This window comes from Chelonoidis abingdonii, chromosome 26, assembly GCF_003597395.2.
Source record: "Chelonoidis abingdonii isolate Lonesome George chromosome 26, CheloAbing_2.0, whole genome shotgun sequence".
Classification (NCBI taxonomy): Eukaryota; Metazoa; Chordata; order Testudines; family Testudinidae; genus Chelonoidis; species Chelonoidis abingdonii.
Window position 1 is genome coordinate 17,416,342 of NC_133794.1, and position 26,018 is coordinate 17,442,359.

The following is a 26,018-nucleotide window of genomic DNA, read 5'->3' on the forward strand; positions in this document are numbered from 1 at the left end:
TCAGTATTCACTCTGGCCACTGTTGTTCATTGTGTCACCATTCACTCCATTGCTGCCAATGGCCCTGCACCATCATCTTCTGCTGCCACCTACCACTGTGACCTCTACAAGTTGGTCTCTTGAGGCAGGGGCAGCTCTGTTTTTTGCCCCCAAGCATGGCAGTCAGGCAGCCTTAGGCGGTATGCCTGCGGGAGGTCTGCCGGTCCCGCACCTTCAGCGTACCCGCCGCCGAATTGCCACCAAAGCCGTGGGACCGAAGGACCTCTCGCAGGCATGCCGCCTCACAGTGACCAGCAGGCCTCTCCCCGCAGCTTGCCACCCAAGGCATGCCCTTGGTGTGCTGATGCCTGGAGCCACCCCTGTCTTGAGGTTTTACCCAGCTCTCAGTGATTTCAGCTGAGCTCTCAGTGGGGGAACCTCACTGCTAGTGCAGACTGGGCTGTCTCTTCCACAGAAACACTGTCCCACAGCAGATCTAAGCACATAGACCTGATTATCAGTGACTTCAGCTGTAGTGGTCACTTAACAAAACAAAAGACTATCTATGGAGCCTAATCAGCTCTGTCTTTAAACAGTGGAGGGGGCAGGTCAAATAGTATTTTGACTCAGGCAGACCATCAAGCAAAACACCTGTCCCCACCCTCTCTCTTGATACCCTCAATCAGCACAGGCTAAGTACAGTTCTACTGCCCTTTACTCATCCTCCCCCCAACCCCCTTGCATTCAAGTGATTTGTAACACAACTCCAGCCAAAATCTATCACTTGGGCAACACAGCTCTGCAGAATACCTAGGTAGATTGTATTTATAGTCACGCCTAATTTGGTCCTGAAGCCTTTCTCCCCACCAGCTCATCACTAGCTATCAGGGAGAGCTCATTTAGACTTTGCTTACAAAATCATAATTTGAAATTATTAGGTTGTCCAATATCACCAAAATAAATGCACTGACATTGTCATAAAAAACATCAGCTGTATAAGAAAGTTAGTCTATGTTCATACTTTTCAAATCTGTTATACTTTTTCAGATACACATTTTATGATACCCTTTATATCCTTTTAAAGTGTGAATTAATGTTTCAATTTCAATTCAAATTTCCAATCACTAAATTCGCAACCCTGCATGTAACTAGTTCACAAAACTGGGGGGTGTTGGGGAAATTCATGGGAGGTGTAGGGAAAACCGTGGGAGGAGCTCTCCCTACTCTCTCAAGACCTGGCCTGGGGCAGCATTGTTGAAGGAGCAGCCAGCCCAGCTACTGTACAGCCCTGGCACCCTGCAGTGCAGCCCCCCTCCCTGTGATGTGGCGCATGCAGTCGCAGCCAGTGCAGGTCAGGTCCTTGGCTTGTGGTGCTGCACTATATGCTGGGACCAGCTGTTACTGATTCACACAGTCTGTGCTGTGCTGCGCCCTTTGCAGAGCATTCTGGGGGTGACCCCCGTAATGCATCAGATCCCAGGGGGTCACATTGTCTCAGCAGGGCAAGCCACACAGCCTCAGTACCTCTGAGTCTGGGCCTCTGGGCTCCAGCCTCCCCTGCTGCTCACAGTGAGGTCATGTTTGGGGACGTTTTCCCTGTCGGATTGCCGCATCAGCCAGTACCTGCAGTGACACTGTGCGGCCTTTCCAGAGTGGGGGTAGTTACTAATCACCTAGAATATGGTGTTGGGGACCCTTAGGTTAGCATCAGACAGGTGAGCATGGGACAGATTGTCTTGGTGGGAGCCAGGGCTTTGCCACATCCTGATCCTTTGAACTCCATCCTCGTGTTCTTCCCCCATTCAAAGTCTCTGCTCCCAGAAGCACCCTGCAGCCATCTGTTTCCTCGCCCTCCCTTGGTCTCCAACCAGGCTGCATGCCCATGCCCAAGTCTACCTCAGCTTAACTGTGAACCGCCCAGTCCTTGGGCCTCTGTTGTCTCTTTGGGATCTTCCACCACGGGGGCCGGTGTGACGAAATGGGAATTTTTTGTAATATTTTCGGGTCCTGCCTGTCTGTTTCCCCTATATTTTGCATGGCTACCCAGTGGGGGGAAAAAGGATTATTTGCTCTCAGGGCAGACTGAGCGACATGAGGGGAAGGGCTGTGTGTGTGTCCTCGCTGTCTGAGCAGACTGAAGTGGTCATTAGAAAGGACTGGCTGAGGCCAACCCATATCAATGGAAAACCCCGGTCACCAGCAAATTGACAACTGGCAACCAGTGCCCCACCACCTCTCAGCAGGTATCTGAGCAGAGATCCTGGCTTGAGACCAAAGGACTGGGTGGTGGGAGCTGGGGGGGAAAGTGTGCTCTTCTGGAAGAGGCTGCTCTCACTGCTTGGCCTAAGGAAGGGAGTCAGAGACAGCTGTCAGCGCATTGCTCTAAGCTGACAGGATCTGCCTGTGCTTTAACACTGCTCGGGTCACCATTACTTCCCATGCTGGGTCCAGCTGCCTAATAAACAAACCTGTGTGAGTATCTCTGGTGCATTGGTCCCTGCGGAGTGGACTCTACCAGGAATCTCTCAGTTGGATTAACTGAGCAGAGCTCACGGGGTGAAGCTGGAGTGCTGATGCCGCTGCAGCAGTTCAGCCTCAGGAGGCGGTGAGGCTACATGGCCTGCAGAGGTGACACATGCGGGGGGGAAGTGTGCCATACGGCCTTGTGGGCTGCAGCACGGCCTCAGTCACTCACTGTCTTCTTCAGTGCAATGCAGGATAACTTCCTAGCTCAGAGCCAGCTCCTTGCCTGCCGCTCCCCAGCCTGCCTTGGCCAGTCCTTCCTGGCCTTTGGCCGCAGGATCCCAGCCCCAAATGCTCTATTCCTGGCTCCGGGATGGACTCTGTGAGGTGGACAAGGCAGCTGGGCCCAGGTCTGAGGGCTGCAGGTGCAATCCCTGCACACACGTGTCCACACAGCTGCAGGAGGTTAAATGCCAATGCCTATCTCTGATAGGGGATTCCCACTTCACTCCCAGCGGGGTGCTGCGGCTTGTGAAGCACTCAGAGCCCCTCAGAGCTACACTGCTGGAGCAGGGCAAGCTGCTTGAGGAAGACGCACCCTAGGAGCCAGACTCGGAGACCATCCCCGCTGCCCTGAGCCGTCCTGGATTTCTGCCAGGCAGAAGCAACGCCTTTCTGTTGCTCGGGCCAGGGCACAAATTAAAGGTTCTGGTGTGAACCCTGGTACAAATGGGGGGGCACATGACTGCACGTGCCCCTCCCCCCCAATCTCCCCTGGAGGGCTCCACATTGAAGGGGTTCCTCCAAGAGAGTGGTCCACAGCTGGTGGCCTAGCACTGATCCTCTGGTTCCCTGACAGTAGGATCGGTTCAGTTCATGTGAATGATGCTGGTCTCCAGGCAGGTGGCTTATTGAGTCAGACACTTTGTGCCTTCCCTTTCCCACTCACTGCATGGCAGGACAAAGCCCACAGGGAAACTGAGGCACACACTGCTCATAAAAATATTGACTGAATTTCCACCTCCACACAAGTGCTCCACAGGATGAGGGCTACTCTCACCTGTCCCGTTCAGTTCCCTGGAGTGTGGCTGGTGCTGCCTTGGACCCACCTGTGGCCTGTCTGGAAGCCTGGTCTGGAACATGCCTCTTCCCATAGGTGCTGGGTGTCATGATTGGCGTTGGTGTTTCCATGTTGCTCATCGCCACCTTGATCCTGGTGCTGGTCCGCAGGCTGCGCCACAAGAGTAAGTGCCCATCCCTGCAGGGAGCAAATCTGATCCCTTTCGCAGCCATGGCTCTGGCATGCTGCTGCCCATCAGGCCATCTCGGGCTTAGTGTCTGCATGCTTGTATAGGCAGTGAGACCATAATAACTAGAGCAGGGGGCTAGCAACCAGGACTGCTGGGTTCTCTCCTACTGACTCACTGCCTGGGCAAGTCCGTTCAGTGCCTCAGTTTCCCTACATACAAAGGGATTGTGAGGGGTATCCAGGGACTGGTTGGGAAGGGCATAAAGTCCTGGGGTTCTTTGCGGGCAGCCCAGCTTCCTGGGGCTGGAATTGGGGGTGGGGGGCAAGCAGAACTCTGCCATCTGTACCCTCAAGACCTCCATAGCACCCCCTGGATTGGGAGGTAGGTTGCAATGGAGAGTGCAAGCAGGGAGTCAGATTGGTGGGGAAGGGGGCAGGCTCCAACCCTTGCTGGGGGGGGGCCAGGTTCTCTGCACTGGTAACCTTTCATGTCTCCCTCCCTCCCTCTCTCTCTCTCTCTCAGAGGTTCAGACTCAGGAGACGCCCAAGTATCGATTCCGCAAGCGGGACAAAGTGCTGTTCTACGGGCGCAAGATCATGCGCAAGGTGTGAGGCTGAGGCAGAGCACGATGTGCTGGCCCAGGCTGGGGAGTCAATGGGTGCTGGCAGTGAAAGTGTTGTTGATGGCTCTGCCAGCTCCAATGTAGTGCTCTAATCCCTGTCCCCTCCCTGCCCGGAAGCCTGGCTGTGGCCAGTGGCGTAACCAGGTTTTCAGTGTAGGGAGAGCAAAAAACATAAAACAGGCCCCCCTGCCTTGGTTTCCCTCTGGTCACGCCCCCAGACCGACACCCCTTATATCCCCCACCCCCCACCCTCACCTTCCTTCGCCTGCGCTCCTGCCCGCTCCTGTGCGCGCAACAACCGCTCCGCACCAGCCGGCAAGGTCAGCGTCCCACCACAGGCGCAGCTTCACACCCCGCCTGCCCGCGCGCCCTCCGTCCATGGGTGGCCAGCGCTGGCCGGCAGCCCGCAACTGGCCCAGCGCCCGCCCCAAGCCCAGATCCCAGTGTGTATGCGTGCGAAGGCGGCTGCAAGCAGCCTCAGCGCTGCTTCCGCGCCTGCCGGCCTGAGGGGAAGCAGCTGCTTCCACTGAATCCCGCCAGCTACGCTACTCGCTGTGGCCAGCTGTGACCTATCTCTGGGGGTAGTTCAATTTCACAGTTAGAAACTGGTGTTGGACGGGGTGGTGGCTCCCATGGCACCGCCCCAACCTATGCTCCTCTCCTCACGCTGCAGCTGAGGAGTAAGAGCTCTGGCAGGTGAATCATTGCAGGTGGGCCTGGTCTCAGGCATCCCTGTCACAGAGCCACAGAGTCTGGCCTATGCCAAGGGACTGGCTACAGGAGGGGGTGTGACCCCTTCAGTGTGATGGGTCCCAAGGGTCACAGGGTAGGCGCAAAACTTGGTCTTTGGGCACAAGCCCTGCCTGTCTCTCTGCAGCAAATCTGGCTGAGCCAGACTCCTGGGGGAGGCCTGTGCTGTGCCCTTTGGGGCACCATGCTCAGTGAAGAGCATCAGTGACACCAGGTAGCCTGATCAAGCCAAGGGGACAGTTTATTACTCAGCTGGCACACAGGCTCCAAGAGATCCTAGCTTGGCACAGAGAAGAAAAAGTGAAGACTGAGTTCAGGCTGACCAGCGCCAGACCTCCCTCAAGCCAAGCTGTTCCTTTGTCTTCCCAGGTCAGCTCTGTGTCTCTGGGGACACGTCTACACTGCAGTGAAAAACTCACAGCGGTGAGGCTGGGCCAGTTGACTTGGGCTCATAGGGCTAAAAATCACAGTTTAGGCATTTGGGCCCAGGCTGGAGCCTGGGCTCTGAAACCCCACAGGAGTGGAGGGTCCCAGAGCACAGACTCCAGCCTGAAACATCTGCACTGCAATTTCTAGCCCTGCAGCTTGAGTCAGCTGACCTGGGCCAGGTTGGGTTGGGCTATAGGTCTTTTACTGCAGTGTAGACATAAGCTCTCCCCCCAGCCACCTGGTTTTGTTCTCCGGACCCAGCCACGCTGTGCTCATCTGCCTCTGAACCAGCTGTCTGTCTCTGGGCACTGAGGGTCTGCTGCTCAGATATGTTGCGTCCAGCCCAGAAAGTCCTAGCAACTCTGTCTCAGATCCCTGGCCAGCTCTCCCACGGCCTAGGGAGAGAATGAATTCTTTCCCCCTGGGGGTAGTTGTTCCAGGGTACTAGGTGCAGAATAATGCAGACAGCTCATAAACACCTTACAGAGCTTTGTCACACTAAACAGCAGCAGTGGGGTTAGCAGATAGGGCAGGGTGTGTGGCTGTCTGCCCCGGCAGCCAGGAGCCTGCTGGGGTAGGCTCTCAGGAACCCAGCATGCAAGGCCCCCAGGAACCTGCCCTGAGGGGACAGTCTGGCTGGTGAGAGGGATCCATCCAGGCCCATGCTCCAAGGGTGGGGAGAGTGTTTCTAAAGCACTAACATCCCCAGCCTCTGCCAGCCCCACTTCTCGCTGCTCCCCCCACTCACTTGGCCCTGCCTAGGGGCAAAGGGGAGGCAGCGCTGGCCCAGATACAGATGTGGGGGAGGGGGGCGTTAATGGGTCAGTTTGGGATGCAGGGGCGGGTCTTGTGTTGCTGGTTGTCTCTGCAGGAAGCAGTGAGGGTGAGCTGGGGCAGAGCTGGAGGCGGGGACTGAACTCCAGCTGGGAGCAGTGGCAGGAGATGGGCTCCTGTGAGGGACATGCTGCACCCCAGCTGGGTCATGTTGCCAGGTACTGGGGCACAGCAGCAGACAGCTCTGCCAGAACCTGGGCCTGGGGAGGGGCCTGTGGGGTCACTAATCCCAGAGATGTGAGCAGGACCCCGTCACCTGCACTGGGAGTCCTGTCCAGCAGGTCCCCACTGTGCTGCTTGCTGAGCAGCTCGGGGCGAGGCAGCAGGGGGCTGGGCTTTCCAAAGGCCTCTGGCCCAGGCATATCATCTGACTGCCTGTGAGGATTCAGGGGGGCAGGGAACCAGGCACCAGGAGCTGGGAGGGCTGGCCCTGGAGGTGGGGTGACCTACAGGAGAAGGCCAGTTCCATGAGGACTCCCCATTGTGGGCACAGAGCCAGGCACATGATGCCAGGGGCCATGGTGTCCTGGCAGGGCTCCCTGCTTTGTCTCCTGCCTGGCTCGCTGGCAGCACATGGCTGGCTGAGCGCCAAATCTTGTCACCCAGATGGCTGGCTCCAGCGGGTGCTGTCTGCGGGAGTGGCTGGTGGCTTACCTGGGCTGTCTCTGCAGGTGTCCCAATCTACCTCCTCCCTTGTGGACACAACCATCTCCAACACCTCCCGGCCCCGCATGAAGAAGAAACTCAAGATGTTGAACATTGCCAAAAAGTAAGTGGGTTTACTCACCCTCCGTGGTGTGAGACAACTGGGACTGGCCCAGCCCTGCCATGAGGGGTAGTGGAGGCACCCATGTTCCCAGCCCTGCTGTGGGAGTGGGTGGTAGACCTCCCCACCCCAAGCCATTAGTGCTGACTGACATCTCCTTGCTCTGCAAAGCAGCTGCACCCCAGCCTGGACATCAGCCTGAAGAACCCACCCCCAGAGCAGTTGACTGGCACCAGACCAGCCTGTGACATGGCGTTGCTCAGCTCCCTGTGTCAGGCCCCTTGGCCTCAGGCCCCTGGCATGAGTGAGGGCCTTGGCTCAGGAACAAATCTTGTCTCCTTGATGCATGATGCAGATTCTTTCCTGCCCTGGGTGTGTGTTGGGGAATCTGCCCCTGCAGGCAACTCTCTGGTTGGCCCTGTCTATCCCCTCCCCTGTCTGTCCCTGTGCCCAGGATCCTGCGCATCAAGAAGGAGCTGCCTATCCTGCAGCTGAAGGAGCCGCCGCCCTCAGTGCTGGAAGCGGATCTGACTGAGTTTGACGTGGCCAACTCCCACTTGCCGTCCGAGGTGCTGTACATGCTGAAGAACGTCCGGTGAGTGCCCCCATGCACCAGAGCCCAGGCTCAGCTGCAGCCACATTTTCCCCCTCCCTGCAAGCAAGCTTGAGCTAGGGCGAGCACCTCTGAGGTACGAAATCCAGGAGAGCCAGGATGATCCTGAGACCATGACCTGGCCAGCTGGCTGTGAGTAATGGAGCACTCTGTCCGACTGATTTCCGAGCATGGTCCTGGGAAAACCTGGACAGGTGGTCTGGACACAGTGTGAGCCTGTCAGATCATCTAGTCCAGTGGGTCTCAACCTTTCTTTATTTGCAGATCCCTCTGGAAATTTTGAATGGAGGTGCAGATCCCTTGGGAAATCTGTCTGTATATACAGCTGAATTCTGTTCAGTCTGTTTTTAACCTGTCATTTGTGGACCCCTTAGGCATTGTGTGTGGACCCCAGGGGTCTGTGGACCACAGGTTGAGAACCACTGGTCTAAGCTGTGCAGGCTCCAGCCCAGTCGGACCATGGGTGGGAGAGCTGCCAAAAATGCTCTGGTGCAGCAGGAATGGTGGCCTTGGTTCTCCAGTAGGGAGCACTCTTCCCTCTTGGCTGATACAGAGCTAGTGCTCCCCAGGCCAGGGGAGCTGGAGGCAGCCTCTGTAGGGTGAGAGCAAATTCTGGATGCCGGTCCTTGTGGGCTCGTGTTGGGACCCAGCACAACATTAGTCCTGGCTGAGTCCCAGCAGTGTTGCTGTGAGGCTATTGCGTCACACAGCCTCTTCCCCAGAAGTGGCTGTGTTTGGGATCAGGGAGAGAGCTCTGTCCCTAGGGGTGACAGCTTGTGGGCACTGGGATCCTGGAGCAGGGTAGTGTCACTGGAGGGTTGACCCTCTAGGGCAGCTCCCACTCCCCTATGCATTGAGATGGGGATTGGGGGGATGACTGACAGAGACTGCCTAGCGTGCTGGGCTCTGGGCAGGTGCTCTGACCCATGTGATGCAGGAGCATGGGCTGGGCCTCAAGGGTCCCTCATGACATGAGCCCCAAGTCCCTGCCATGAGTTGCTGAAGGCTTTGCTCCCCTGCTGCCCACTGTGACCCGCCCTTCCTTGCAGGGTGCTGGGCCATTTTGAGAAGCCGCTGTTCCTGGAGCTCTGTAAGCACATGATCTTCCAGCAGTTCCAACAGGGCGAGTACGTCTTCCGGCCTGGCCAGCCCGACACCAGCATCTATGTGGTGCAGGATGGCAAGCTGGAGCTCTTCCTGACCCAGCAGGTGAGGGGGGCCTGTCCCATCCCACCCTGCCGTGTCCATCTGCTGAAGGCACTTATCTGCCCAGCAGCTACCAGCGACCCCTCCTGCCCCAAGCCAGCTGGGGAGGCTGGTTGTGGCCCCAGTGCTCTGCACCCCTTGGCTGGGTGGTCCCCTGCACCTGGGGACACCTTGGGGCAGAGGGGCATACAGGACACAATGGCTGAGGCCAGCTGCCAAGCAGCCCTGCCCTTCGGGATCACCATGGCTGTAGGCATGGAGGCTCCCCTGGGGCTGCCTCCCTTCCAGGGAGGGGCTCATGGAGCAGGCCTCCACAGAGCCTGTTGCCAAGCGAGTTCTGGTGGCAGGGACGGCGAAGGTGGGTGATGGGGGGGGTCCCCTAAGGAGGGTTTTGCTGTGTTGCAGGACGGGAAGGAAACCCTGGTGAAGGAGGTGTTCCCTGGGGACAGCGTGCACAGCCTGCTCAGCATTCTTGACGTCATCACGGTACCAGCCCTGTCCCTCCATCTCCTGTTGGCCAGCTGACCCCATCCCACTCCCCCGCCCCTCTGGTGCTGGAGTGACTAGTCCAGCTCATTGAGTGATTGGCAGCCATGGGCTCCCCCCAGTTCTGCTCATGCCCCTCAATTTCAATCCACAACCCCCTGCTCTCCTAACCCTGGGTCCCTAACAAAAAGATAAATCTGGGTAGGCCATGTGGGATGTGTGTGCTAAGCCCACCTGACCCCCCATCCTGTGATGAGTTTGCAGCCTGGGTCCCAGGTGGTGATATGCCACCATCACCCTCCCTCGTGCTTACCACCTTCCCGCACACGAAGTCTAGAGGAGAGTAACCTTTCCTCCACTGGCCCTGGGTCTCGGCCTTGGCTGGCTGCTGGGCTCGGGTGAACGTGGCTGTAGGCTGCTCTCTGGACCTTTTGACCTGAAGCCATGCGGTAGCCCCCCAGATTCCTGGCTGTCCTTGGCAGTGCCCCCCACTGGTAGGCTGCTCTACCCAAAGGAGGAGGCGGGGGCACCCCAGCCTTGGTGCAGGGATCCATGGGAACCTTGTTCTCGCACAGGGGCACCAGCGGCCATACCGGACCGTGTCTGCACGGGCAGGCGAGGATTCCACAGTGCTGCGGCTGCCGGTCGAGGCCTTCTCTGCCGTCTTTGAAAAGTACCCCGAGAGCCTGGTGCGGGTGGTGCAGGTGAGTGCGGCCTCAGCCTCCGTCCCACATGCTGATGCCCTCCCCTCCCCCACATCATGCCCCCCACGCTCAGACTCTCCCCTTCCCTTCCAGATCATCATGGTGCGTCTGCAGCGAGTCACCTTCCTGGCCCTGCACAACTACCTGGGGCTGACCAATGAACTCTTCAGCCACGTGAGTGATGGGCCCTGTCCTGGAGATCTTCCCATGGGAGTGGTGCGTCCTGCTCCCTGCACCAGAACCGTCGTCCTTCCCATCTCCGGTTCCTCCTGCCCATAGCAATTAGGGCCAGACTTGGGCCAGTGTCCAAACCCTTGTCCCACTACCGAGACTGGAGGCTGGCACCCAGCTGGGGAGGGGACAGAAAAAGCTAGAACCCCCCGAGCAAAGTCCCTATGTCTGCAAGGGGGGGATCCCGGTGCAGCAGGGATGGAGCAGGGCTTGGCAGGGTGCCCCCTGCTGACAGTAACTCACAGCGAGATGCCTTAACACCCGGCCTGGTGGCTCTGGAGAGGTGGAGAATTCTGTGCCCAAGCAGCCCCTCCCCCCAGCACAGACCTGCTCTGCCCTCAGACTTGGCTGCGGGAGCAGCATTCCCTGTCTTGCTGGGTGGAGCACCTGGCTCAAGGTGGGCCAAGGCCTTTGGGAACAGCTGGATCCGTCCTCTGATGCCAGAGGAACCAGCCCAACTTTGAGATGGGTCACTGGGCTGGCATTGTGACCCGCTGCGCCCCAGCTGCCAGGGAGTCAGCAGCCCGAGAGCAAGGTTTGTGGGGCCGTTGTGTGGTGGCAGCACTTCGCGCTCTGGGCTCTGCTGTCTCCTTGTCTACAGTGGCACATCTGGCCCCTCCCACATTATGTGGCTCGGTGGACACGGGTCTCCCCCACACAAGCCATGTGGCTGCTGGCATGGAGCATGTTCCCTCCTGGGCCATCAGCCAAGTGAGGGGAGCCAAGCCGTCCCTGTGCCCGTCCCCATCCCTGTCCTGCCCACTCTCCCTTAGCTCTGCTCTGGGGTGGGGGCAGGACTCGCTGAGGGAGATGTTGCCCCCTGCGTGAGTGGGGAGGTCCGACAAGATGCTCTGAATGGCCCCTACTGGTCTTGAGTGGTGGGTGTGGCTGGTCCCCAGGCTGGCACTGCCTAGCCTTGCCTGGTGCTGATGCCAGCTGTGTCTGTGGCAGGAAATGCAGCCGCTGCGGCTCTTCCCCCAGCCCAACCATGCCTCGCGCACCAGCCCTGTCAGACACAGCAAGTGTGTCATCAGTATCTCCTCCATTGACGACCATAAGGAGAGCTCTGGGAGGCAACCAGATGCCAGCACCAAGGACCTGGGTAAGGATTGCCCTGGCTCACGAAGGGAAACGCAGCAGCTGTGCTCCCCCTCAGAGCAACTGAGTTGGGCATAGACTGGACAGGGGTGGAAGAAGTCATGGGTGCCGAAGGGCTCAGTATGGGGTGCTGTGCTGCAGGGAGCGGAGTGGAGGCTTGATAGGGGGCACATAGGGCTGCCTGTCCCTGGCACTCCCCTTGCATGGAACTGGTCCACACCATCCATATGCCACAACAGCTATGGAGTGACTCTCGGCACCAATCCTGCCCCTGGAGGTGGCCTGGCTGCAGGGTCTGACCCAGGGCAGGGGAGGCTCTGGACTCCTTGTGCTCGCTGTGGCAGTATAATGGGATGTGTGTGTCACCCTCACAGCTGATCAGCTCAAGCTGGGGTCCCTGGAGCCCTCTTCAGTGCCACTGCTGAGCCGCTGCATCTCCATGCCAGTTGATATCTCAGGTGAGTGGAACTCCCAAAGGATGGGGCCAGGTGTGGGATGGGATCCTGGGGCAGCAGGCGATGGTGGGGAAACTCCTGGCACCCGCCCTGCCCTGCTGCAGGGTGAGGTTGCTGCCTGGCCAATAGGGATGGTGGTTGCTGCCCCAGTTGAGCTGGGGAGGAGCTAGACTGCAGGAAGGAGGCTCGGGGCACTCTGGGGTTTGGAATCAATTGGGGAGAGCCCAGAGGCCACAGGTGCCAAGGGACCAAGGGCAGGCAGAGGGTATGAGATGTGCCTCCAGGACGTGGGCATCCTAGGGAATGGTAGTGAAGAAAGGTTGAGGGGGAAGTGCTGGGCTAAGCTGGGCCCTTGTTGACAAAGGCACTGAGCAGCCAGGCCTGGACAGAGACCTCTGTGTTGCTGGCTGTGTTGGGCACCTGGTGGGGAGGGGCGGCATCCTGGCTCTGCAGTGAGCACTGCCCCTGGCTTCTCTCCTGCACAGGCCTCCAGAAGGGTCCTCGCTCAGACTTCGACATGGCCTATGAGCGTGGCAGGATCTCGGTGTCGCTGCAGGAAGAGAGCACTGGCACCATGGCCTCCTTCTCCCAGGTAGGTCCCCCGCACACACCTCTCCGACTGGGCCAGCGCTGAATGCCCTCCAACCAGCTGCAGAGCTGGGGCTGCACTCTCCCAAGGCACAAGGTGCCCAGCAGGGTCTAGTGTAGGGCAGAGGCTCCTCACAAAGGGATGTGAAGGCGCGCTGCCCGCTGTGGGGTGGGGCCGGCCTGTGCTCTGTCACACTCCCTTGTTCAGGACAGCGCAGAACCAGCCGTCAGGCAGCAGGCTGGCAATTCTGTGGCTAGCAGAAACGGCCTGGGTGTGCCCGCATAGAAGCATGGGGGTTTGGCAGGTGGGCACAGAGTAGAAGGGGCGGGTGGGGGGCTGAAGCAGGGTTGGCAGGTGGCAAAGGCCCAGGCAGAACTGAGTCACTGCAAGGGATGGGGAGGTGCCCTCTGGGGTGTGGGCAGTGGCCAGGGGCAGAGCCAGAGTCTGTGGCAGTGTCCACCCCTGTCTCTGCAGTCTGTCTCCCAGGAGCCCAAGGAGCGCAGGTCAGTGACGGTGGAGGAGCAGCCCCCTGGTACTTATCACTATAACTACTGCGAGGACGACTCGGCAGGCGGTGCCTGCCCCTTTGGGCCTTACCAGGGCCGCCAGACCAGCGCCATCTTCGAGGCTGCCAAGCGGGAGCTGGTGAAGCTCATGAAGATCGAGGTGAAGGGGCAGTGAGGGGCACAGCCATGGGGGGCAGGGCAGGTTGGACTCCCAGGATGTGGTCAGGGCAGGGCGGTTACCTGGGGTCGCCTGGGAGATGAGGGGACAGTGCTGGGCGGTTCCACTGGGCAGGGTGAGTCCCCGGGCTGTCCCTGGTGGATTGGGGGGAAGGGCCAGGTGAGTCCCCGGGCTGTCCCTGGTGGATTAGAGGGGAAGGGCCAGGTGAGTCCCCGGGCTGTGCCTGGGGGATATTGGGGGCGGGGGGGGGGCGGGTGAGTCCCCGGGCTGTGCCTGGGGGATATGGGGAGGGGAGGGGAGGGGAGGGGCCGGGTTAGTCCCCGGGCTGTGCCTGGGAGGTTGTCGGGGAGGGGCCGAATGAGTTCCCCGGCTGTGCCTGGGGGATATGGGGAGGAGGGGCCGGGTAAGTCCCCGGGCTGTGCCTGCTAGCTCCAGCTGCCTTTAGGGAGTCTGGGGTTATTCTGGCTCTGGAGGCCATGCCTGGGGGACTCCTCATGCCGTAGGTTCTCCCTCCTCCAGAGCCACAGGTCAGCCAGGCTGTGGCTAGTCCTGCTCTGGGCTGCACAGCTGCTGCCTCCCAGCTTGGCCCTGGGCAGCTCCTGTGCACAGGCTCCACGGAAGAGCTGGGCTGGGGTGTCTGGATCCTGGATTCTCGGCCCTAGAGGGAGAGGGTTGCCCAGGGTGAGATGGACACTGGGCTCCCAGGTGGGTAGGGCTGAGCTGCCCTGTCTGTGCTGGGAGGGGTTGGCCAATCCGTCAGGCCAGGGCAGGAAGGGCTGGAGGGGAGGCCCCAGCATGGAGGGCAGCTCAGTGCAGTCCCAGTTGGTGCAGCAGGGCTCAACACTGCTAGGGCCCTGCCTGCAAGGCCCTCTGCCCCCATTGCTGGGTGCTCTGCCTGGTCCCTCACCGCTGCTTTCCCCACAGGACCCCTCCCTTCTCAACAACCGGGTGCTGCTGCACCACGCCAAGGCCGGGACAGTCATCGCCCGCCAGGGGGACCAGGTAGGTGCCAGAGGGGTGCCAGTGCCCAGCAGCCATGGGGCGACACTGGTAGCAGGTGCTCTGAGCTGGTGCTGCCACTGTCTCACTGAGGCCTGGTCCTCACTGCCCTGCAGCAGCCCCAGTGTGGAGTGGGCAGGACGTGCTGCCTGCTGGGGTGGGGGCACCTCACTGACTCTGCACTGGTGCTGATGGCTGCGTGAGGAGCAGGGCAATGGGGCTGCCAAGCTGCCTGGAGTCGCTCATGAAGGTGTGTGCCAACCTCAGGGCAGACTGTACAAACCAGGGCACAAACTCCAAACTGGTGATGTGCTCTGTAATGATTTCACCACGTAACACACATGAACTCCTAAAGCACCATAACAGCCTTACCGTAAAGTCACAGACAGTGCCCTGGGGCACCTGGGTCTAGCTTGCCATCCAGGCAAGCCGGCCTTTGTGACAGATGGGCCCTTACACCAAGAACCACAGCAGCGTTCAGATTACTCCCTGACCCAATGGACTAGTCACTTACCCCCGGTCAATTGTGCAGTAACTCCTCACTTAACACTGTGGTTATGTTCCTGAAAAATGCAACTTTAAGTAAAACAATGTTAAACTAATCCAATTTTCCCATCAGATTTAATGTAAATGTGGGGGGTTAGGTTCCAAGGAAATGTTCTGGGGGCAGACAAAAGGCATTATATACTGTACAGTACTGTACTGTGGTAGAGAGGTGCCCTTGGCTTACCCTGGGGCTCAGGGCTGGGGGTGCAGGGTCTGGGAGGGAGTTAGGGTGTGGGAGGGTGCTCAGTGCGGGGTCTGGGAGGGAGTTAGGGGTGTGGGAGGGTGCTCGGGGTGGAACCGGCCCTTGAGTAAGCAGGTGCGGGGTCTGGGAGGGAGTTAGGGGTGTGGGAGGGTGCTCAGGGTGGGGTGCGGGGTCTGGGAGGGAGTTAGGGGTGTGGGAGGATGCTCGGGGTGGGGTGCGGGGTCTGGGAGGGAGTTAGGGGTGTGGGAGGATGCTCGGGGTGGGGTGCGGGGTCTGGGAGGGAGTTAGGGTGCAGGAGGATGCTCAAGGTGGGGATGTGGGAGGAGGCTCAGGGCTGGGGCAGGCAGGAAGTGCAGAGCACTTACCCGAGGGAGTTCCTGTTTGGTGCAGGGGGCGTGCAGGTGGCTTTGCACAGCGTGGCCGGAGGACTCAGGAGGAGCAGGGGCAGCTGCGCAGCCAGCGGCCGGAGAGAAGCAGTACTTTTACCTTCAAAGCCCCGCTTCTCTCCAGCCGTCTTTGAAGCCTCCTTTGCAGCTCCTAACAAATGGATCCAAGGGCTGCTGCCCCCAACTGCCCTGCCCCAAGCACCCCACTCCTTCTCTCTACACCTTGTTAGCCCATTGCAGCGCCCTTGCTGGGAGCAGATGAGACTTCTTTCCTGTGCGCCCCTCCCCTTCCCAGGGCTGCATGGCTGTTGGGCAGGTGGGACAGCAGGCCCCCACCCCGCACCGAGCCAGGTGCATATCCAGGGTGCTGGGAGTCAGGATGAGGGAATATGGGGAGGGGTTGGTTCCCATGGAGTAGGGTGGAATTTATGTTGGGCTGTGGCTCTGCTGACGTTAGCGGGGTGATCCTGAAAGTTCAGAGTCAGCTGGAGCTGTAGGCTGTCCCTCAGGTCTCCCTGGCAGCCTATCTGTGGGTGCACACCTTGGGGGCAGGCCTGCCCCTCACCCTGGTTCGAGGGCTGACATTCCTCTCTATCCTCCGCCCCACTCCCCCTCCAACAGGATGTCAGCCTTCACTTTGTGCTGTGGGGCTGCCTGCATGTCTACCAGCGCATGATAGACAAGGCGGAGGATGTGTGCCTCTTTCTGACGCAGCCCGGTGAGATGGTGGGCCAGCTGGCTGTGCTGACCGGGGAGCCTCTCATCTTCACCATCAAGGCCAACCGTGACTGCACCTTCCTCAAGATCTCCAAGTCGGACTTCTACGAGTTGGTGTCCCCCTTTCTCCTATCCTGTGGGCAGGCTCTGCCCACCTCCCACCCCACTTCCATCTAGGCTGGTGGCCCTGCCCTGGGCCAGTGCCTTCTAGAGGGGAAAGGCACCGTATCCCATTCCCTATCCCCATAAACCAACCAATCCCTTGCCCTGAGGCTGGATGGGAGCTGCCGCTCCCTAGAGGGGAAAGGCCCCATATCCCAGTCCTCCAATCGTGCACTTGTTGCATGGGCCTGAATTCTCCTGCACTGGGCTGTGATGTGTCCTGGTGCCATGTTTTCTTGGCTGGCTCTGTTCCAGAGGAAGTGGGGTGACTCAGGGATGGGGTGGCTGCAGTCAGCAGCACACTGGCAGCAACAGGGCCACCTGTGCGCTGACGAGCTGCCTGCTCTCTCCCCAGGATCATGCGGGAACAGCCCAGTGTGGTGCTGAGTGTCGCCCATACTGTGGCCGCACGCATGTCCCCGTTCGTGCGCCAGATGGACTTTGCCATCGACTGGATGGCAGTGGAGGCTGGACGGGCCTTGTATAGGTGAGTGAGGCCCGTGCTGCGGGGCTGCTGGGAGACCCTGGCTGGGGAACTCCAGCTTCTCTGCCTAGCCCAGGGTACAGCTGGAACTAACTCTCCCTGCTGTGTTTAACCCCTTCTGTGCCAGGGTAATGGGCACCTGTGTTACTTTCAGCCTCGTCCATGCCCTTCTTGCAGCATAAATGACTCCGGCATCCCAGAGCTCTGGGCAGTGTTGTCCAGGCCAGCAGCCAGGCTGTTTCCAGAGGGGCCAGGTGAGAACTGCCCAGGTGCCTGTGACCCCTCCATGGGACTCAGGTTTTCACCTGGACTGACCTGACTTCAACCCCTTCCTGCTGCAGGTGTTGGATTGAGAGCAGCCCGGGTGCTCTGGGGATGGGGGTGTCCCAGCCCAGGCCAGGTGCCAGCTGGGGCTGTCAGACTCGCTGCTCATTGCATGTGCTCTCCCAGCCCAGTTGCTAGAGGGCGCTCTCCCTGGGGCAGACACTGGCTCAGCTGGCCGACTCACCACTCTCTTAGCCCAGGTGGTAGGGGGCGCTCTCCCTGGGGCAGGCACTGGCTCAGTTGGCTGGCTCACTGCAGGCGCTCTCCCAGCCCAGCCTGTAGGAGGCGCTCTCCCTGGGGCAGACATTGGCTCAGTTGGCTGACTCACCACTCGTTGCATGTGCTTTCCAGGCAGGGCGACAAGTCGGACTGCACCTACATTGTGCTGAATGGACGCCTGCGCTCTGTCATCCAGAAAGGCAATGGCAAGAAGGAGCTGGTTGGGGAGTACGGTCGTGGTGACCTCATTGGAGTGGTGAGCTTCCTCCCAGGGCATTGCTTGGGTGGGGGTGTCCCCACCTGACCAGACCCTATCACTACTCTGTGCTCTCCCACCAAGGGGGTGGGGTCAATCTCTGCAGATAGTGCTGGGATGGTAGGTGGGCCCCACTAGTAGGGTGGGGTGGATAGGTGGGGCCCTCTTAGGCTTGTTGTGGTGATGAGCAGCTGAAAGTCGCGGGTGCTCAGGTCAGGCTGCTCCAAGGGTGCAGCCAGAGGGTACAGTGTCCGTTCCCTGCTTCCAGACCCTTCTGGTTTGGGTGCTGGGCAAATCACCCTCTGCTGCTAGTAAGTGGCACTCCACCTCCAGCCAGCGACTGTCCCTTATGCTCTCACACTGCTGGCTGCTCCTGGGACATGGCTTGGCCTAGTATTGGAGACTGGCAGAGGAGTCTCCTGGCTGGACTGAGGAGGGTGAGGCTGGGCATCCAGACTCCTGAGTTCTCTTCCCAGCTCGGGAAGGGCTAGTGCAAGGGTGGCCAACCTGAGTCCGAGAAGGAGCCAGAATTTACCAATGTGCGTTGCCAAAGAGCCACAGGAATATGTCAGCAGCCCAGTATCAGTCCCCCACCCCCACTCCCAGCGCCTCCCGCCCATCAGCAGCCCTGCCTATCAGCACCTCCCCCTCCCTCCCCCCACCTCCCAGTTAGCTGTTTCATGACGTGCAGGAGGCTTGGGGGGGCGGGGAGGAGCAAGGGCATGGCAGGCTCAGGGGAGGGAGTGGGAAGGGGTGGAGTTGGGGCAGTGCCTGTGGCAGAGCCAGGGGTTGAGCAGTGAGCACCCTCTGGCACATTGGAATGTAGCTCCAGCCCCAGAGTTGTTGCCTATACAAGGAGCTGCATATTAACTTCTGAAGAGCTGCATGTGGCTCCAGAGCCACAGTTTGGCCACCCCTGGGCTAGTGGATTAGAACAGAGAGCCAGGACACCTGGGTTCTGCACCTCTCCAGGTGCCTCTCTCTGTGATGCCAGGCAGCCCTTGGGCTGAGAGGGCAAAAGACTCCCCTCCCCAGTCTCTAATGCGGCCTGTGTACTCTTATCTAGGTGGAAGCCCTGACCCGGCAGCCCCGAGCCACCACCGTCCATGCCGTGAGAGACACCGAGCTGGCCAAACTGCCCGAGGGCACCCTGAACAACATTAAGCGCAGATACCCCCAGGTACCAGGGCAGGGTGGGTGCCATCCCTCCCTGCAGGAAACAACCCATCCCAGTCCCTCAGCTGGCCACGCTGTGGGTAGTGTTCTTGAAGCAAAGGCAGGCTGGGGTGGGGGCAAGTTGTGGTGAAGCAAGAGCTCTGCCCTCTTGGGGAGAAAAGTGTTCAAGAGCTAGGCCTGAAAATCACACCATGCCAGGAGGAGGCAGGTCTACACGACTGAGGACTCCCCTACTAAGAGTAGGGGAGAAGAACAGACAGGCCTGTCACCAGAGCTGATCCAGAGCACAGAGGGGTGTGCTGTCTGCCAGGAGCTAAGATTTGGGATGTGGACCTGAGGTTGAAAATGATCCTAATGAGGAGCAGGAAAGAATCCACTGATTGTCCCTCATGTGGGAACAAATGACACTAGATTCTCTCATCAAGGGAGACTGTGCCAGAGGGGGAAGATGCTTAAGGAAATGGAGGCTCCGAGGATCTTCAGTGGGATTCTGCCCTCCCTAGAGGAGAAGAGTGAAGGCGAGACAAGATTAAGATGATCAATAGATGGCTCAGGCAGTGGTGCTATGAGGAGGGCTTTGGGATGTTTGACTGCTGGGAGGCATTCACGAACAGAGGACTGTTCTCCTGGGATGGACCAAAACCTGAGCAGGGACAGAAATAGCCTTTTGGGATGGAGTTGGTGCAACTGATTAAAAAAGCTTTAAACTAGGAACTCGCAGGAGATGGTTAGGAGATGCTCGTGTAATCTCTATGCCTGATTCTAATATTGACCTGGAGAAAAATCAAGAAAGAGAGGACACAGCAATGGAGAAAGGACCTGCAGTGGGTAGGCAAATGGACATTAAGAGGAAGGACAGTGCTGATACCAGTCAGGAAGGTGATACTGGAAGCAGAATGACTGTACCCAACGGGGTGAAGAATGAGGGTGAAGCCAAGCAGCAGCAGTTAAGATGCCTGTACACCAAGGCAAGGAGGCTGGGTAACAAAATGGAGGAACTAGAGCAACTGATGCAGGAAGTGAAACCAGACACTGTAGGGATAACAGAAACCTGGTGGAATAGGCATGTGTCAGGGTTCGCTCCCCACTCTGAACTCTGGGGTACAGATGTGGGGACCCTCATGAAAAAACCCCTAAGCTTATTTCTACCAGTTTAGGTTTAAAACTTCCCCAAGGCACAAATTCCTTCCTTGCCCTTGGTATCGCTGCCACCACGAAGTGATTTTAAACAAACATTCAGGGAGGGCCACTTGGAGCCTACCTCCCCCAGAATATCCCCCCTCCACCCCCCCAACCCCTACACTCCCTTTCCTGGAGAGACTTGAGAATAATATCCTAACCAATTGGTTACAAAGGGAGCACAGATCAACCCCCTGGGTCTTTGTGTTTCAGTGTCCTAATCAGGTTCTTAAAAAAAAAAAAAAAAAAAAAAAAAAGCTTATTTAAAAAAAAAAAAAAAGAATCACCTCTGTGAAATAAGGGTGGAAGATAACTTTACAAGGTAACAAAAAGATTCAAAACACAGAGGATTTCCCCTCTAGGCAAAACTTTAAAGTTACAAAAACAGGGATAAACCTCCCTCTTAGCACAGGGAAAAATCACAAGCTAAAACAAAAGATAATCTAATGCATTTCCTTGCTATTACTTACTATTTCTGTAATATTAGATGCTTCCTTCAGGTATGGCTTAGGAAGATGTATTTTCCCTGCCCTGGTTCCTTACTGACCTGGAGAGAAAAAAGGAACACAAAACAAAAACCTTCCCCCACAGATTTGAAAGTATCTTCTCCCTTTATTGGTCCTTTTGGTCAGGTGCCAACCAGGTTATCTGAGCTTCTTAATCCTTTACAGGTAAAGGAGGGATTTTATGCTACCCTTAGCTGTATGTTTATGACAGCATGAGTGGAGTACAAGGATTGAGGGGTATGTGCTGTTCAGGAAAGATCGAAACAAAGGCAAAAGTGGAGGAGTAGCATTGTTAGTGATGAGGTAGACTGTAAAGAAATTAGAAGTGATGGAATGGATAAGACAGAGACTGTTTGGGCCAAAATCATTCTGGGGAAGAAGCTACCAGAGAGTCCCCTGGGACAGTGCTTGGGATGTGCTACAGACCCCCAGGATCCAATCTGCATAAAGACCTCTTCAATGTTTTATTGAAATAAATACTACTGGGAATTGTATGATTATGGGAGACTTTAAATTCCTGGAGATAGATTGGAGAAGAAGTGCTACTAATAACAACAGGGCCCAGGTTTTCCTGGATGTGATAGCTGACAGATTTCTTCACCAAACAGTCACCGAACCTACACGAGGTGATGTTATTTTAGATTTGGTATTGGTGAGAGTGAGGCCCTTGTAGAAGAGCTGGTTGCAGGAGACAACCTTGGTTTGAATGATCATGAGCTAATTCAGTTTAAACTACATGGAAGGATAAACAAAAATTGATCCACATCAAGGGGTTTTGATTTCAAAAGGACAAACTTTTAATAATGAAGGGAATTAGTTAGGGACATGGGCTGGACTGAAGAACCCAAGGATCTGAATGTGGAGGAGGCCTGGAATTATTTTGTCAAAGTTCAGAAGCTCTCTGAAGCCTGCATCCCAGGCAAGGGGAACAATTTTGTCAGGAAGGGTTGCAGACCACACTGGATGAACAAGCATCTCAAACAGGTGATTAAGAGAAAGCAGAAAGCCTATAAGGAATAGATGATGGGAAGGATCAGCGAGGAAAGCGACCTCTGGGGGGTCAGAAAGTGTAGGGGAGAAGTGAGAACTGTGGAAAGCCAAGCACAATTGGACCTTGCAAAGGAAATTAAAACCAACGTTAAAGGTTCTTTAGGCATATAAATAAAAAGAAAACAAGGAAAGAAGAAGTGGAACTGCTAAGCACTGTGGATGGGATGGAGATTAAAGATTATCTGGGCATGGCCCTGGCCCAACCCCAACTCCTAAATGAATACTTTGCCTCAGATTTTAATAAGAGTAATGAGGAGCTTAGGGGTAGCAGCAGAGTGGATAATGGGAATGAATATATGGAAGTAGAAATTACCATATCTGAGGTGGAAGTCAAACTCAAAAAGTTTAAGGGGGGAGTGGGGAGGCAAATAATCTCCATCCAAGAATATTAAAGGAACTGGTACATGGAAACTGCAGGTCTAATAGCAAGGATTTTTAATGAATCTGTAAGCTCTGGGATCGTGTATATGATTGGAGAATTGCTAATATGGTTCCTATTTTTAAGAAAGGAAAAAAAGTGATCCAGCAAACTGCAGGCCTGTTAGTTTGACCTCAATTGTATGCAAGGTCGTGGAACAAATTTTGAAAGAGAAAGTAGTTAAGGACATAGAGGTTAATGGTAATTGGGATAAAATAGAAAATGGTAGGTGTTGCCAGATCAATCTGATCTCCTTCTCTGAAATAACTGCTTTTCTTAGACAAAGGAAGTGCAGTAGATCTAATTTACCTGCATTTCAATAAGGCATTTGATGCAGTTCCGCATAGGAAATTATTTGTTAAAATGAGAATTGAAAGGTGGATGAGAAACTGGTTAAAGGGGAGACTACAACCGATCACACTGAAAGGTGAACGGTCAGGCTGGAGGGAGGTTATAGTGGAGTTCCTCAGGGATCTGTCTTGGGACCAGTCTTGTTTAACATTTTTGTTACTGACCTTGGCACAAAAAGTGAGAATGTGCTAATAAAACTTGCGGATGATGCAAAGTTGGGAGATATTGCCAATACAAAGTAGGACTGGAATATCACACAAGAAGAGCTGGATTACCTTGAAAGCAGGAGTAATAGAAGTGGGATGAAATTTAATAGTGCAGTGTGCAAGCTCATGCACTTAGTGACTAACAACAAGAATTTTTGCTATAAAATGGGGACGTATTAGTTGGAAGTGACAGAGGAGGAGAAAGACCTGGGTGTATTGGTTGATCACCAGATGACTGTGAGCCATCAGTGTTATGTGGCCATGAAAAAGGCTAATGCGGTCCTAGGATGCATCAGATGTGGTATTTCAGTAGCGACAGGGACGTGTTAGTACCATTATACAAGGCACTGCTGAGACCTCACCTGGAATACTCCGTGCAGTTCTGGTCTCCCGTGTTTAAGAAGGATTACTTCAAACTGGTACAGGTGCAGAGAACGGCTACTAGGATGATCAGAAGAATGGAAAACGTACCTTCTGAGAGGAGACTCAAAGAGCTTGGCTTGTTCAGCCTAACCGCATGAAGGCTGAAGGGAGATCTGATTGCTCTCTATGAATACATTTGAGGGATAAATATTGGGGAGGGGGAGGAGTTAAGGGCCAATGTGGACACAAGAATAAATGGATATAAACTGCCCATCAATAAGTTTAGGCTTGAAATTAGATAAGGTTTCTAACCATCAGAGGAGTGAAGTTCTGGAGCAGCCTCCTAAGGGGAGCAGTGGGGTCAAAAAACTTAACTGTCTTCAAGACTAAGCTTGAGAAGTTTCTGGAGGGGATGGGATGATGGGACTGCAATGGCATGTAGTCCATCTGCGACTGCTAGCAGCAAATATCCCCAATGGCTGCAGATGGGACACTAGATGGGGAGGGCTCTGAGTTACTACAGAGAATTCTTTCCCAAGTCTCTGGCTGCTGGGTCTTGCCCACATGCGCAGGGTCTAACTGATCACCAGATTTGGGATCAGGAAGTTTCCCCTGGGTCAGATTGGCACAGACCCTGTGGGGTTTTCGCCTTCCTCTGCAGCATGTGGCACGGGTCACTTGCAGGTTTAAACTAGTGTAAATGGTGGATTCTCTGTAACTTGAAGTCTTTAAATCAGGATTTGAGGACGTCAGTAACTCAGCCAGAGGTTCGGGGCCTTTTACAGGAGCGGGTGGGTGAGATTCTGTGGCCTGCAATGTGCAAGAGGTCAGATTAGATGATCATGATGGTCCCTTCTGGCCTTAAAGGCTAAGGGTACATCTACAGTATGAAATTAATTTGAACTTATTCTATTCAAATTTTCGGAAGCGATTTTATACATTTGGTGTTGTCCCCGTGAATTCGGCAGAGTGCATCCACAGTACCGAGGCTAGCATCGAATGTCAGAGTGGTGCACTGTGGGAAGCTATCACACAGCTCCCGCAGTCCCCCTCGCCCATTGGAATTCTGGGTTAAGCTCCCAGTGCATGATGGGGCAAAAACATTCTCGCAGGTGTTTCTGGGTGTGTGTCGTCACTCACTCCGTGAAAGCTATGGCAGACGCCATACTGCCAACAGACTATGAATCCACTTCGCATGTCCTCTCGTCTTTCTATCTACTCTTTTATCTAACCATTTCTTGCCTTTTTTTGGCCACCGTGAACTGAGCAGCACAGCTTCCGCCACAAACTCTGCTCTCCCATTCTTGCATCGCTAGCTAATTTCTCCATGTTGTCCTGGGGTCCCATGGAAGCTATAGAAGACAACCATTTACAACCTTTTATTGGCCATCTTGAACCGAACAGCTCTCCTACATTTTGCGCCTTTTTCCCAGGATTACCCATGCAGGTGCCATAGTGTGGCAAGCATGGAGCCCTCGCAGATCTCCGCTGCAGTTTTGACCATTGTAAATACCTCGCACATTATCCAGCAGTATGTGCAGTACCTGCAAAACCAGGCAAGGAAGCGATGACAGCAAGATTACTATACTGATGAGGACATGGATACAGACGTTCCTAGAAGCACGGCATGTGGTGATTGGGAGATCACGGTGGTGTTGGGCCACGTTCATGCTGTGGAACGCTGATTCTGGGCCTGGGAAACAAGCACAGACTGGTGGGACCGCATAGTGTTGCAGGTCTGGGATGATTCCCAGTGGCTGTGAAACTTTCGTATGCATAGGGCCACTTTCCTGGAACTTTGTGACTTGCTGTCCCCTGCCCTGAAGTGCAAAGACACCAAAATGAGAGCAGCCCTCTCAATTGAGAAGCGAGTGGCCATAGCACTGTGGACGCTTGCAGTGCCTGACAGCTACTGATCAGTTGGAAATCAGTTTGGAGTGGGCAAATCTACTGTGGGGGCTGCTGTGCTGCAAATAGCCAATGCAATCACTGACCAGCTGCTATCATGGGTAGTGACTTTGGAAAATGTGCAGACCATTGTGGATGGCTTTAACGTGCTGGGGTTCCCTAACTGCAGCAGGGTGATAGGGATATGCATTCCATCTGTCCTGGCCCCGGCACACCGGGGCAGCCAGTACGTAAACCACAAGGGGTACTTTTCCATGGTGCAGCAAGCACTGGTGGATCACAAAGGACGTTTCACTGACATCAACGTGTGATGGCCAGGAAAGGTGCATGACGCTCGCATCTTCAGGAACTCTGGTCTGTTTGAACAGCTGCAGGAAGGGACTTACTTCCCAGACCAGAAAATTACTGTTGGGGATGTTGAAATGCCTATAGTTCTCCTCGGGGACCTAGCTTACGCCTTACTGCCATGGCTCATGAAGCCATACACAGGCACCCTGGACAGTAGTAAGGAGCAGTTCAACTATAGGCTGAGCAAGTGCATAATGGTGGTAGAATGTGCTTTTTGGACATTTGAAAGCGTGCTGGTGCAGTTTACTGACTCGGTTAGATCTCAGCACAACCAATATTCCAATTGTAATTGCTGCTTGTTGTGTGCTCCACAATATCAGTGAGAGTAAGGGGGAGAGATTTATGGCGGGGTGGGAAGCTGAGGCAACTCGCCTGGTGGCCAATTTCACATAGCCAGACAACAGGGTGATTAGAAGAGTGCAGCAGGGTGCGCTGCGCATCAGAGAAGCTTTGAAAGCTAGTTTCATGACTGGCTGGGGTATGGTGTGACGGCTGTGTTTGTTTCTCTTTGAAGTTACCCATCCCATATATATAAAGCAAATAAAGTCACAATTCTTTAAAAACCCTTCTTTATTATTTATTGCACAATACATTGAGAGAAATCAGAAGGTAGACCGGAGGAAGGGGGTGGGTATTTTGTTATGGGGGTGGAGGAGGAGGGAAGGACAAGTCCAGAAACAAAATCAAAAGTTTGCATATGCCAAATTTCTGCTGCTTGGGCAATCCTCTGGGGTTGTGTGTGGGTCCCCGTAGTCCCCCGCCCCTCGTGATCTTGGACGTCTGGGTGAGGAGGCTGTGGAACTTGGGGAGGAGGAAGGGCGGTTATACAGGGGCTGCAGCGGCAGTCTGTGGTCTTGCTGCCTTTCCCGCATTAGATCCACCATACAGTGGAGCATATCAGTTTGCTCCCCCATGAGCTTGACCACTGCGTCCTGCCCGCTCTCATCGCGCGTGTCCCTCGTCTCTTCATGTTCTTGTAATGCTTTACAGGACTCTGCAATTGGTTGCCTCTATGCATTCAGCTGGGCCCTGTCAGTGCAGGAGGACTGCATGAGCTCA

The 26,018-nt window shown here is 55.8% G+C and overlaps 1 protein-coding gene across 16 annotated transcripts in view; it reads left to right on the plus strand.

The window, feature by feature from the left end:
* Positions 1-26,018, plus strand: part of PNPLA6 (patatin like domain 6, lysophospholipase) — a 66,852-nt gene that overhangs the window by 17,471 nt on the left and 23,363 nt on the right. For 15 of the 16 annotated variants that reach the window (XM_032768381.2, XM_032768383.2, XM_032768388.2 and 12 more), the window contains 17 exons: positions 3,599-3,686; positions 4,215-4,297; positions 6,999-7,096; positions 7,548-7,688; positions 8,756-8,915; positions 9,318-9,398; positions 9,974-10,102; positions 10,196-10,276; positions 11,285-11,435; positions 11,806-11,889; positions 12,372-12,478; positions 12,950-13,141; positions 14,084-14,161; positions 15,914-16,119; positions 16,527-16,658; positions 17,331-17,454; positions 18,521-18,634. In XM_032768381.2, the coding sequence (XP_032624272.1) occupies positions 3,599-3,686; positions 4,215-4,297; positions 6,999-7,096; positions 7,548-7,688; positions 8,756-8,915; positions 9,318-9,398; positions 9,974-10,102; positions 10,196-10,276; positions 11,285-11,435; positions 11,806-11,889; positions 12,372-12,478; positions 12,950-13,141; positions 14,084-14,161; positions 15,914-16,119; positions 16,527-16,658; positions 17,331-17,454; positions 18,521-18,634 (2,049 nt within the window). The remainder of the gene's footprint in view (positions 1-3,598; positions 3,687-4,214; positions 4,298-6,998; positions 7,097-7,547; positions 7,689-8,755; positions 8,916-9,317; positions 9,399-9,973; positions 10,103-10,195; positions 10,277-11,284; positions 11,436-11,805; positions 11,890-12,371; positions 12,479-12,949; positions 13,142-14,083; positions 14,162-15,913; positions 16,120-16,526; positions 16,659-17,330; positions 17,455-18,520; positions 18,635-26,018) is intronic. The other variant, XM_032768386.2, reaches the window with a different exon arrangement.